The 14204-nt window shown below is 42.6% G+C and overlaps 1 protein-coding gene across 2 annotated transcripts in view; it reads right to left on the reverse strand.

The window, feature by feature from the left end:
- Window positions 1-11965, reverse strand: part of LOC129831241 (saoe class I histocompatibility antigen, C alpha chain-like) — a 28061-nt gene extending 16096 nt beyond the window's left edge. Inside the window, exons 1-2 of one of the 2 annotated variants that reach the window (XM_055894423.1) lie at window positions 11719-11965; window positions 3357-3614 (exon numbers count right to left, since the gene is read on the reverse strand). In XM_055894423.1, the coding sequence (XP_055750398.1) occupies window positions 3357-3614; window positions 11719-11776 (316 nt within the window). In that variant the 5' untranslated portion in view covers window positions 11777-11965. The remainder of the gene's footprint in view (window positions 1-3356; window positions 3615-11718) is intronic. The other variant, XM_055894424.1, reaches the window with a different exon arrangement.
- Window positions 11966-14204: the final 2239 nt, after the last annotated feature.

A 14204-nucleotide genomic window follows, 5' to 3' on the forward strand; every position in this document is an offset into this window, starting at 1 on the left:
AGAGGAGAATGTGTTGGACTACGTTAGTCGCTTTCGGGAGCGCCTACACCAAGCCTGTGCTCTTGCAAAGGAAGCTCTGTCTTCCTCCCAAAGGAGCATGAAAAGACACTATGATAAAGAGGCTGTTTCTCATCCACTACAGCCAGGTGACCAAGTACTGGTCTTATTGCCTGTTCCAGGATCTTCACTGTCAGCTCGTTTCTCTGGTCCTTACTTCATTGAGAAGAAATTAAGTGAAACTGATTATGTGCTTCAAACGCCTGATAGAAAACGCCAATCTCGTGTGTGCCACATTAACATGTTAAAAGCCTACCACACCCGACCCGTCACCCAAGTGGATAGTTCAAAAATAGAGGAAGGTACTGCTGTCTCCTCTGCTTCTACTGCTATGATAGTGGACTGTCATATTGATGATGGTGAGGGAGATGGATTAGAGTTGCGCAATACTCAGCAGCAGTGCGTTAGATTGCCCAACTCAGAAATGCTGCTGTCTATCCAGTCAGGTCTGGTTCATTTAACAGACGGACAGGCCGACGATGTTGTGAGGCTACTACACAGTTTTCCATGTCTCTTTAATGACGTTCCTACTCGCACAAACGTGTTGGAACATGACATTAATGTTGGATATGCTACACCTATCAAGCAACACCCCTATCGTATCAACGCTTCCAAAAGGAAGATAATGAGGGATGAAGTGACATATTTGTTGGAGAATGACCTGGCTACGCCAAGTTCAAGCCCTTGGAGTTCTCCTTGCATTCTGGTTCCTAAACCTGATGGTACGTCCAGGTTATGTACGGATTATCGAAAGGTTAATTCTGTCACAATGCCAGATTCGTTCCCGTTACCCAGACTGGACGACTGTATCGACACTATTGGAGCTGCTAAGTATGTTACTAAGTTGGACCTCTTAAAAGGTTACTGGCAGGTTCCGTTAACTTCACGTGCTTCGGAGATTTCTGCCTTTGTAACCCCAGACAACTTCCTACAATACTCAGTCATGGCTTTTGGGATGCGAAATGCCCCAGCCACTTTCCAACGACTGGTTAACTCTGTATTAGCTGGAGTACCCAACTGTAGTGCTTATCTTGATGATCTAGTGATTTATTCGTCTGAGTGGTCAGATCATGTTGACTCTCTCAGGGTAGTATGTGAACGGTTGGCAGGTGCTTCGCTAACCCTGAACTTGGCAAAGTGCGAGTTTGGAAAAGCTACTGTTACTTATCTTGGCAAAGAGGTCGGCCATGGACAGGTGCGCCCTGTAGATGCCAAGGTATTGGCTATAACTGCATTTCCCGCACCTACCACCAGACGACAGCTACGCCGCTTTTTAGGGATGGTTGGCTACTACCGAAGTTTCTGTCAATTTCTCTGCGGTAGTTGCTCCATTAACCGATTTGCTAAATCATTTGTGTGGTCTCCGGATTGTAAAATAGCTTTTGAATCTGCGAAAGCCCTCGTGTAATACCCCTGTACTTGCTGCTCCGGATTTTGAAAAAACGTTTCAACTTGAGGTAGATGCTAGTGCCAGAGGTGCTGGTGCTGTTCTACTGCAGCAGGACAAGAGTGGAGTGGATCATCCAGTGTGTTATTTTTCTCGGAAGTTTAATAAATGTCAAACAAACTATGCCACCATGGAACAGGAAGCTCTTGCTTTGTTGTTGGCTCTGCAGCACTTTGAGGTGTACATTGGTTCCAGTGCCCTGCCAGTGATTGTATATACGGACCACAACCCCTTAGTGTTTCTCCACCGCATGTACAATCAGAACCAGCGCCTAATGCGTTGGGCCCTTATTGTACAGAATTATAATTTGGAGATAAAGCATAAAAAAGGTTCTGAGAATGTGTTGGCAGATGCTTTGTCTCGTGTGTGAGAATTATGTTTTGTATGTTTTGTAACTACTGTGTTCGCAATCCCCCTAGGGTTGCTCTTTTAAGGGTGGGAGTGTTACGGATACAGGTGTATCCTGTGTGTATTTCTTTTCTCTCCTTCTCCCCTACTCACAGGTGACAACCATCATTCCCCAATCAGTCAACAATCAGTCGCTAATCGGAAGACACCTGCTCCTTTTCCCTTACCCAATCACAGTCCCTTTCCCTTGGTTTAAAACTCCTGTCAGTTGTTTTCTCCCCAGCTCAATCTCTTTGTAACATGCCTTCTGTCTGTAGATCGCTTGTGTGTTTTGCATCTACATGTCACTTTGTCCCCACCTGTGAGTATTGTTTTGGTTATGGTGTTTGAGTGTTTGTTTGTTTGGTGGGAAAAGGGGGTAACCAGACAAGTCGCCCTTGGGCATACACTACCCGTAGGTAAACTTTGTTATATAAACACTAGTTAGAACTGGGCGGACCACCCTCTGTATTTTTGGTTAGTTAGTTAGCTGTTTGTGAAGTAGGCTAGTCTAGTTTAGGGGTGTTTTTGGATTATTCTTTCATTCCTTGGGTCCCGCTCAGCCCCTTTTCCTGCTCCCCCCATTACCGTGTGTTTTTAAATAAACCTTGAGTGTTTGACGGTAGTAATTTAGTTGTCTGTGGTTATTTTTGTTCTCACTGTTACGTTGTCACTATTATAATTTGCATGAGTTGTGTTACGGGTCCCATTACCATCCCCCTAGATTGTCGGGCCAAAGGGATTCGTAACAAATATAATCATCATTATCATCACCAATATGATCATCACTAACATCATTATCACCAATATGATCACCGCTGACATAACATCATTAACATGATCATCAAAATCCTTAGACTACAGCTCTACTGTGAGGGACATAGGGGGAGCACACAGCTGGGCAGTGTGGATAACACACACGTACACATGCACACACACCATGAAAAGCTCCACAGAGCAGACTAGAGGGACTGACGGACAGGTATTGACTGACAAATTAAACTTACATGTACTCCAAGCAGAGATCTGACATTCACCAACCTGCCATTCAGGTAATTGGAGACTGACCTTACCAATGCATAAAGATGCTTATACTTTGATGCCATTTACAGTAGTGGTTTGGTCATCGTCATCTGTCCTTCACACACTTAAAACAGTACACAGTAGATTTAAAATGAATGCTGTGCTGGTGTCCAGGAGCAACAATTGGGACCATGCATACAGTAAACATAAGCAGAGAAACAAAGGAGACCATGCTAGATGCTTTCAAATACTGAAATCAGCTAATGATGCTGTGTGGTAAGTGTGAAGGAAACAGAAACAGGAAGGAGGGGCAGATCTGTACATCCCTGATATTCTAGTGATACATTCTCTAATCCTGATTTATTATTGTCTCCAAGAACAAGGGGTTTTGACAGTTTACACAAACACAATGAATCAGATGAGATAAAGATGAATGACTTACCTCCACTTTGGTTAAAATGCTGCTTAAGAATATCGACGGTGGCTTTGAAAGTCCGCTCTAAATTGAATAAATTCTCTGTCTCTGTCTCACAGAGTACGCCTGGCTGCTTGATCATCCAGTCCTGTTTGGGCACCGCTCTCTTGCTGTTGCTGTCATAGTGAACCATCTGAACACCATCCACCATCCCCACAACCAGAAACTCTGGGAAGTTGGAAACTTCAGAAGATGCGGTGGAGAAGTACTTCATGGAGTGACTCACTAGGGGGAAATAAGTAAAATGTTAATGTTGAATTCTGAAACAGATAGTTTTTCAAAATCAGGTAGGCTAAACAGAAGTTTACATTTTCTTTGTAATCAATTTTTAGTTTAGGTGTTTTTGTTAAACTGCAGGATGCCCTTTATAAGGAAAATTTCTAAGACAGAATGTAACCCCTAGATATGACACATTTTGTATCAGACATGGAAAACCAAGAATGTTTTATCAAGAGAGTGATGTGGAATCAGTGTCTGATATATAGATGGAGACACTGAACATTAAGAATAGTATTGTGAAATGGAACAATGTGTTAATCAATGTGATATTCCCAGGCAGATATTTCAGTGGATTTATTACATGTGATAAACACAAGTGAAAACATTGCATTCCTTCCAAATGTACATGATATGGTCCCATGTGGCTTAGTTGGTAGAGCTTGGTGCTTTCCACGCCTGGGTTTGGGGTTGGAATCCCACCAGGGACCAGTACGAAAATGTATGCACTCACTAGTGTAAGTCGCGCTGGATAAGAGTGTCAGATAAATCATGTAAAAACATTGATAATAAGTCAAGCCCAAGACCACTATCACTGTAAGACTGATAGATGACACTAATCTTTAGCAACTTTACATTTGACCTTGTACTGTAGTCATCCCGACAGGAACTACCAAGTGGTTAAAACTATTTGATTCAGTTCACACTCAGCTAAAATTAATATGACATCAAAATACACTTTTATGACAGTCTATTAGTGGATTATATCTAATTAAGGGCAGAAAAATCCAAAACACATTTTATTGATTTTTGTAGGAATAACACTGCAGAACCCATGTGCAAAGCCTGTCATTGTTTACAGTCCTCTAGGGTGATACTGACATCATATTCAGAGAGGAAAGTAAATGGTCAATTCTGTTTCTCAAAGGTGGCAGAATTGACTGTTTAGCATCTTTTCTGAATGTCAGTAGCACCCCAGTGTTGTTATTGAGCAAGCTACAGGCCGATGTGAGTTAGACTTTAAAACAGGTTGACACTTGCTAGGCCAGACGGAATACAAAGGTACATTCTCAGAGCATGCGCAGGCCAGCTGGCAAGTGTCTTCACTGACATTTTAAACCTCTGCTTGTCCCAGTCTGTAATCCCAACATGTTTTAAACTGACCCTTGTTCCTGTACCCAGAACTCCAAGGTAACCTGCCTTAATGACTGTTGTCCCATAGCACTCACATCTGTAAACATGAAGCGCTTTGAAAGGCTGGTCATCAGTACATCACTGCGGCCGAGCTCCCTGCCATCCAGGACCTCTATATCAAGCAGTGTCAGAGAAGCGAATGAAAAATTGCCAAAGACATCTGCCACCCAAGCCATAGACTGTTCTCTCTGCCACCGTCTGTCAAGCGGTACCAGAGCATCGGCTCTCAGACCAACCTACTCCAAGACAGCTTCTATCCCTAAGCCATCAGACTGATATATATAGTTAATCAAATGGTTACCTGGACTATCTGCATTAACCCTATTTTGCACTGACTCGGCACATACTCACTTACACGAGCATACACTACATTCCCCCTACAAGCACCGTCCCCACACACACCAGATCTGGGACTATAGTTAACTATAATTTATGGAAAGTAACTATTTTTTCAGGGGAACAAATCGTTTGTTTGGAGGTGACAACAACGATTTGAATACAGACCCCCCAAAATTACTACTTTTTATAACTATTTGAATACAAATCTCATAAAGTGACAACTTTTAAAAACTACTTGAAAACCGATCTCAAAGAAACTACCTTTTTTAAACTATTTGAATACACATCTCAGGAAGTGACTACTTTTCTGAAACATCGGATTGACTGCCCACAACTAATGGGTCATCTTAAAAACATGCCACTTTGATACAAGTGACTTTTCATAGCAGGTTAGGAGAGCATTTTCCCTAACCCCATCCTAGCGTTTTCGTAACCTTACACAATTTATTCTAACCTACTATATTAATTATCCTAACAAAGTCATAGCTGTATCAAAGTGCTGTGTTTTTATGGAATCTCTTCAACTAATGACACCCCATTATTTCTGTCTCTACTTTGCACTTTCTTCCACTGCAAACCAACCATTCCAGTGTTTTTTTAGTTTTTATTTTACTTGCTGTGTTGTACTCACTTCGCCTCCATGGCCTTTTTATATTTTTATTTATTTATACATATATTTGTTTGCCTTCACCTCCCTTATCTCACCTCACTTGCTCACATTGTATATAGACTTATTTTTTTCACTGTATTATTGACTATATGTTTGTTTTACTCCATGTGTAACTATGTGTTGTTGTATGTGAGAACGTGTTCTCAATTTGCCTACCTGGTTAAATAAAGGTTAAATAAAATAAAAAATAAAAAAAAATGACAAGGCTGTATCTGGAACAGCATGTTGAAGATAGGAGATTGTGTGGTCTATTCATTCTATACTATTCCAATCTATCTGACCGTCATATTTGATCTACACAATATATTTTTTATCTTAAGATTTTGTAAATAGCCATTCTCCTGAATGTCGGTTGCCCCAAGTGTGCATAATCAAGTTAAACCAATTATATTTTGTACAGATAAGTATAAATAAGTTGAGATGCTCAACAACATGCCACTGAAAAGGTTGAAAGCTGCAATTAATTTTCTGATACCTGAAAATACTGCAGAGTAATTCAAAGCCATTTGCAAACATTGGAAACAGCAAATTGGAAGCGTAGCATAAATAACTTTGAATTTCTTTGTCCATCTGAGCACAAGTGTTCTTGTTTCAAACACACACTATACCACTCGGGCTCCTGAGTGGCGCAGCGGTCTAAGGCACTGCATCTCAGTGCTAAAGGTGTCACTACAGATCCTGGTTCGATTCCGGGCTGTATCACAACCGACCATGTTCGGGAGTCCCATAGGGTGGCGCACAAGTTGCCCAGCGTCATTAGGGGGAGGGTTTGGCCGGGGTAGGCCGTCATTGTAAAATAATAGCCCAGGTAGGGGCGAGGAGAGGGACGGAAGCAACACTGTTACAGATGCACAGCCAAATTTCAAACTTGCACGTTCGACTATTCTAACTCTCAACAGTAAGTTGAGACCCAGACCTAGGACCCTAAAGGCATCCGCATGCGTCCCAGACGAAACAGTTCGGAAGAGTTTGTGCATTTATTATGACGACATTCTGCGATGTTTTTGTTCGTTTTGCACTTTGTTTTCGGGCACACACACACACACTTGACTCTTGAGGCAAGCCGAAGCCAGTAGCAGAAGTCTACTCCCCTTCATCGGTGATAGGTCAACAGTAGGGATTCTTCAATAAAGTCTGTTGTCATTCAACAATAAACGTCTTGTTATCATACACATTTTTTCATTGAGAAATACAGCACCAAACATCTTAATTCGAGGCAAAATTGTGCGACTAAGATTTCCTCTGCAAAAACGCCAAAATTACAGACAGACTTCTTAAGATATCTTAGATGACTGACTATTTTGAGGAAGTGTATACTGGCTCCGGGTTCTCAAAACAGACAAACAGTACTATAGCGGTTGTTCCTCATTTTTCAAGCAAAGGTCTTTTAAGGGAGTATGCGAGCACACTTGTTCGGTTCGCCTAGCCGACTTCCGAACTGCAGCATGCCGCCCCCTTAAGCGACCGCTTATGTTGCTTATGCTTGAGCCGGCCCTGGCTGTGCAGACATAATAACAGACATCATTGTCATATAATGCATAGAGGGAAAAGTTTGCACAAATCATATTGAAATCAGAACATTATTTAAAGCTGCAACATAACTTTTTGGCGACCTGACGAAACTCACATAGAAATGTGTGTTTTAGATCTGTCATTCTCATTGAAAGCAAGTCCAAGGACAGAATTGGCAGGTAGTCCCACATCACAACAATCATGAAACATCAGATGCATGCTATATGTTGCACCCTCTAGTTATTTATATTACATTTGGTACTCCACCCAAAAATGAACCCTCGACAAAACAACTGAGCATTATGAGAGCTTGTCCAGACTGCGTGCAGTGTATGTGGTGGTTCACTATCACTAGCAGTAGATGGGATGCTAGTACCAGACGGAGTATGCTTGTACTGATGTGTTCATTCTGTCATGCAAGATACACCAGGTAATTAATCATGATCTGATGATAATATCAAACTGTCCCATACAGCAGCCCGGGTAAAGTGTGTTCTAATAATAGCAATAGGTTAGGTAGGTATAATTCAATAGGTATTGAATTATGTCTTAGGCCATTGGAAACTAAACAAAAGCATAATTTGTATGACTGTCCTCTAGCTACTCTTAAATAATTGTCAGCACATTTCAGAGGCGTTTATCCTCTCAACTGCCCATGTGTAGTTTATTTCCTGTGATTGGTCCAGACCTCAGCCGAGCTGTGTTCTCATTAGTGATGAACCACGCCATGGCTCACTTGGGAGAGGACATAGACCACCCTTTTTGAGCCAATCACGGTCCGGTGTTTGGTGTGAACACTGTCCGAACTTGGGTTTGTACCAAACAAAATTGTTAAACGCACCCAATAGTGGTGTGAAAGCCTCCTAAGAAACGGTAGATATGTTCTATGTGCGCTATTTCTATGCTTCACAGCTCAAGGTTAGTTTTTGCATCATTGACTTTCGATTTTGCCTGTACACCAGCTTCAAACAGATGAAAAAACAATATTTTTGGTTATAGAAAATATATTTCACAGCGGTTTAGATGGTAAAATGATTCTCTACACTAACGTTACTTGCTTGTTTTGCCGCAAACAGAAATTAGGTGAACAATTAGAATTTTTGAAACCAGGAAATGGCGGAGCAATTTCTGCATTGTGCATCTTTAAAATAGTAAGCATGAGATCTCTTCAACTTCAGCTCTCCATTCTGTATCTTCAGGTAAGGGGAGTCAACATAACTTGGTACATTTGGGCACTTGACATCTAAGAGTCCAAAGTGTGGTCTCACACTGGGATCAAATATGATGCCATCTGGAGAGGATCCTAACCATGGAGCATCTGGGGGCACTACGAAGACACACGGAAAGAAGTTAACATTCTTCAGTGTGCAGTACTCCTGTACAGCCACTGGCTCCATGGCTAGCCCCTCTTCATCTCCATGGTCTGTATACCAGATCCCTGTACAGCCACTGGCTCCATGGCTAGCCCCTCTTCATCTTCATGGTCTGTATACCAGATCCCTGTACAGCCACTGGCTCCATGGGTAGCCCCCTCTTCATCTCCATGGTCTGCATACCAGGTCCCTGTACAGCCACTGGCTTCATGGCTAGCCCCTCTTCATCTCCATGGTCTGTATACCAGATCCCTGTACAGCCACTGGCTCCATGGCTAGCCCCTCTTCATCTTCATGGTCTGTATACCAGATCCCTGTACAGCCACTGGCTCCATGGGTAGCCCCCTCTTCATCTCCATGGTCTGCATACCAGGTCCCTGTACAGCCACTGGCTCCATGGCTAGCCCCCTCTTCATCTCCATGGTCTGTATACCAGATCCCTGTACAGCCACTGGCTCCATGGCTAGCCCCTCTTCATCTTCATGGTCTGTATACCAGATCCCTGTACAGCCACTGGCTCCATGGGTAGCCCCCTCTTCATCTCCATGGTCTGCATACCAGGTCCCTGTACAGCCACTGGCTCCATGGCTAGCCCCCTCTTCATCTCCATGGTCTGCATACCAGGTCCCTGTACAGCCACTGGCTCCATGGCTAGCCCCCTCTTCATCTCCATGGTCTGCATACCAGATCCCTGTACAGCCACTGGCTCCATGGCTAGCCCCCTCTTCATCTCCATGGTCTGTATACCAGATCCCTGTACAGCCACTGGCTCCATGGCTAGCCCCCTCTTCATCTCCATGGTCTGCATACCAGGTCCCTGTACAGCCACTGGCTCCATGGCTAGCCCCCTCTTCATCTCCATGGTCTGCATACCAGGTCCCTGTACAGCCACTGGCTCCATGGGTAGCCCCCTCTTCATCTCCATGGTCTGCATACCAGGTCCCTGTACAGCCACTGGCTCCATGGGTAGCCCCCTCTTCATCTCCATGGTCTGCATACCAGGTCCCTTGAACATCCGCTCAGCTAGGTGGTCAGCTGAGGTCTCTCCCCGGACATGGCAAACCTCTCGGAAACGAGAGGATGTTATTCTCATTTTCCTTAGCTGATGCCAATCCGGGCTGCTGCTCTGCTCCCTTGTAGCAACCTCGACTTTGTGTGACATCTCGTAGGTTGTCTCTAATGCCTTGACGTGGAACTGCTCCTGATGGCTGAGGACGTAAGCACACTGGGAAGACTGAAGCCATCTAATGGAAGTATTGGTGGAGGGGCATCGGCAATCTTCACAATTTCACAGGTCCTTGGCTGTGGAAGTTGATAGGACAGCACACTGCCAGCTTGCACTGGCCCAAAGGCGGACTCAACCAGGGGCACGTCAGCTGACATTTCCATTGTTGTCACAAGAAGGGCAGTAAGTGGAGAAAAGTTGACATACGTTTCTGAGACGCGGACTGTCAGTAACACAATGACCAAACACTGCATCAACATATCTTTACCAAATAACATGTTAAGTGGGCAATTCTAAATTGAGATTGGGACCCATCCGTAATATCTATCTACTGATAAGATTAAAACGTTGACACCATCTCCAACACATTTTGACAGTGATGACAGTGTCCCACAGGAGATGTTTAACAAGGTCCCTAGGAGCTATCTATAATCTTTCCCTACTCTCATGCTGTGCTGCTTTTCACTCTTCCTCATGGACCTGTGACAGGGAGCCCTCACGGTGATCTCCCCTGTCAATGTATCTTTGTTAGATACTGTGTAGAAGACATTAATAACAATTATTTGTAGCTAGCTAGCAAGCATAACTTAACCAAACTAACGAAAATACACACATTCTCAGGTAGATTCTGTCAACGTTACATCATTTTACGAAGTAACTAGCTAGCTACAGTTAATAGTTAAATGATCTAGCTAATATGATTGTAGCTAGCTAACGTTATATCTGTCACTGACTTGGTACTCACCTTCATAGTTGTCTATGTAGCGTCCTATATACACATCTTGAAACCCTTTTCATTCTTTTTTTTTTTGGGGGGGGGGGGTGGATCAGCTTAATATTGCGGAAAGAATGTTGCTTCCAATGTAATTGTCTGCATCATTTCCAATCCCCCATATTTTTGGGGGTAAATATATATATCTATTCACGTATGCATACATATACATACATACATACACATACCTGCATAGACATACATACTTTTTTTAAAGAGTATACCTTTATTATTATTCCCCGCAAACCCTACCACCGATCCCCCAATTGGAGTAAACTGATAAACATTTCTGTTTTTACCTTCAATTTATACATCTTATACACATTTTACAGACACAGTCTACTTTATAATAGATCTCTCTTGTTTGTTCTTAGTCCTTCCTCTATTTCTGTTGTCCATCCAGTTTGATTTCCACTTGTAACTGTGCTATTTCACAATAGCTCCGCACCTATACACATTTCACAGATCCCGTATGCCCTACATTGTTTATCTTGTTATTGGTTATTAACCCTTTTCATTCTTGCTAGTTGGAGTCTCAGAGGCTGATTTAACAATTCGATGTACATCATTAATAGGAGGCAAGTCCTGAAGACACCTAGTTAAAAACTGCGACATAGTGGTAGTAACGTTAACGTTATATCGTCGATAACAACTAGACTGACTTCCGTTCTATAGGATACGCCGGTAGGAAGCGTGTTTAGAACGTTCGATCATGGAATGTGCATAAGGGCTACTACTTTATACGTCGGTAGGAAGCGTGTTTAGAACGTTCGATCATGGAATGTGCATAAGGGCTACTACTTTATACGCCGGTAGGAAGCGTGTTTAGAACGTTCGATCTTGGAATGTGCATAAGGGCTACTACTTTATCCGTTACTGATTCGGAAGAAACGTTTGTAAAAGCCTAATGTGACGACAAGTAAATGCATAGGCCTATTAGGCCATATAATAACTCAAGTTAAATCGTCTAGCTACGGAAAAAAATACATATCTTCCTAAAGCTCCAATACATACAACTTTATACTTACCACCAAATGCTTCATGAAGGTGCACTATTCCCAAGAACATGAGGATAAAACCCTTCATGTCAACGTTGGTCTGTCAACTACCCATGTGTTTGTTGTCTCTCCCAATGTTTCCGTCTTTGGGTGTCCTGAACGAATGACCTGAAAATATGGCAAACACAGTAGTGAAGTATGAAGATGCGCTAAAACTGCTTATCCACTAGAAATCTCCTACAAATCGGAGATAACTAGCAACGTTTGCTAGTTAAGCTCATGCGCAGAAAGACGTCATCGGCTGTCTCGCCCTGAACTGCGCACGTGCAGGCCGTCAACTCAACGCCCCTCCTTCAATATAAAGTCGTTTTTAACGAAAATAACGTTTCAGTTTGTCACTTTAGCAAAGATAGAGTAATAACATGTTCAAATACTTAATAAATTGTCTCGAATATAGGTTGAGCCTTTAGATTTTGAGAAAACTCACAACTAAGGAAGAAATGTTCACTTCTCTAATTGACTTCTCAAACGCCAAATCCCGGCCTGGTCTACTTAGTTTGCGCCCAAAGAGTTCCCGGAAGTCTCGTGATGTTGTATCTCTGGGTTGAGAAACTCTGAATATAGTTCTGACCAGGATATAATATGTTTGTATAACGTCGTTAAGCCAATGATAATTTAGGCAGCTCAAGCATCAGTAAAATCTAGGTGAAACCAAGCAGCAGAGGTTGAAACTAAAGGAAGCCTAAATGGTATCAATTCTGATTGGGCCTGGAGCTGGGGGTTGAGATATTTTAACTAACTTTGACGGGTTAGTCATTGCAACACTAATAATAATTGACCAACTTAAGCCTTTTCTTTGGTATTTTTCATTGAATAGGCTATATATATATATATTATATATATATATTTGACTGAAATTATGCAATCAACAATATTCAAGTGCAAATTGGGGCGGCAAGTAACCTAGTGGTTAGAACGTTGGGCTAGTAACAGAAAGGTTGCTAAATCAAATCCCAGAGCTGAACAAGGCAGTTAACCCACTGTGCCTAGGCCGTCATTGTAAATAAGAATTTGTTCTTAAACTGACTTGCCTAGTTAAACAAAAAAAATGGACAGCAAAGATGTGCATTCAGAAAGTATTCAGACCCCTTGACTTTTTCCACATTTAGTTACATGTTGACTTATTCTAAAATGGATTAAATAAATAAAAAATTATCATCAAAATCCTAATCAAAGCGAAAACAGGTTTTTAGATTGTTTTGCAAATGTATAAAAAATCAAAAACAGAGATACCTTATTTACATAAGTATTCAGACTCTTTGCTATGAGACTTGAAATTGAGCTCAGATGCATCCTGTTTCCATTGATTATCCTTGAGATGTTTCTACAACTTCATTGGAGTACACCCGTTGTACATTCAATTGATTGGACATGATTTGGAAAGGCACATACCTGTCTACTGTATGTAAGGTCCCACAGTTGACAATGCATGTGAGAATTGTCCATAGAGCTCTGAAAGAGAATTGTGTTGAGTCACAGATCTGGGGAACGGTACAAAAAAATGTCTGCAACATTGAAAGTCCCCAAGAACACAGTGGCCTCCATCATTCTTAAATGGAAGAAGTTTGGAACGACCAAGACTCTTCCTAGAGATGGCCGCCCAGCCAAAATGAGCAATCGTGGGAGAAGGGCCTTGGTCAGGGAGGTGACCAAGAAACTGATGGTCACTCTGACAGAGCTCTAGAGTTCCTCTGTAAAATGGGAGAAACTTCCAGAAGGACAACCATCTCTGCAGCACTCCACCAAACAGGCCTTTATGGTAAAGTGGCCAGACGGAGGCCACTCCTCGGTTAAAGGCACATGAAATCCCACTTGGAGTTTGCCAAAAGGCACCTAAAGACTCTCAGACCATGAGAAACAAGATTCTCTGGTCTGATGAAACCAAGATTGAACTCTTTGGCCTGAATGCCAAGCATCACATCTGGAGGAAACCTGGCACCATCCCTTCAGTGAAGCTTGGTGGTGACAGCATGCTTCACCGCATGCTTCATGTGGGGATGTTTTTCAATGGCAGGGAGACTAGTCTGGATCGAGGGAAAGATGAATGGGGCAAAGTACAGAGAGATCCTTGATGAAAACCTGCTCCAGAGCATTTAGGACCTCAGACTGGGGTGAAGGTTTACTTTCCAACAGGACAATGACCCTAAGCCACAGCCAAGAGAACGCAGGATTGGCTTCGGAAAGTCTTTGAATGTCCTTGAGTGGCCCAGCCAGAGCCTGGACTTGAACCCGATCGAACATCTCTGGAGACACCTGAAAATAGCTGTGCAGTGACCGGCCCCATCCAACCTGACAGAGCTTTAGAGGATCTGCAGAGAAGAATGGGAGAAACTCCCCTAATACAGGTGTGCCAAGCTTGTAGCATCATACCCAAGAAGACTTGAGGCTGTAATTGCTGCCGAAGGTGTAAATATTTAAGTTTTGTATTTTTATACATTTGCAAAAAGTTCTAAAAA

This window comes from Salvelinus fontinalis, chromosome 32 (genome assembly GCF_029448725.1).
Source record: "Salvelinus fontinalis isolate EN_2023a chromosome 32, ASM2944872v1, whole genome shotgun sequence".
Classification (NCBI taxonomy): Eukaryota; Metazoa; Chordata; class Actinopteri; order Salmoniformes; family Salmonidae; genus Salvelinus; species Salvelinus fontinalis.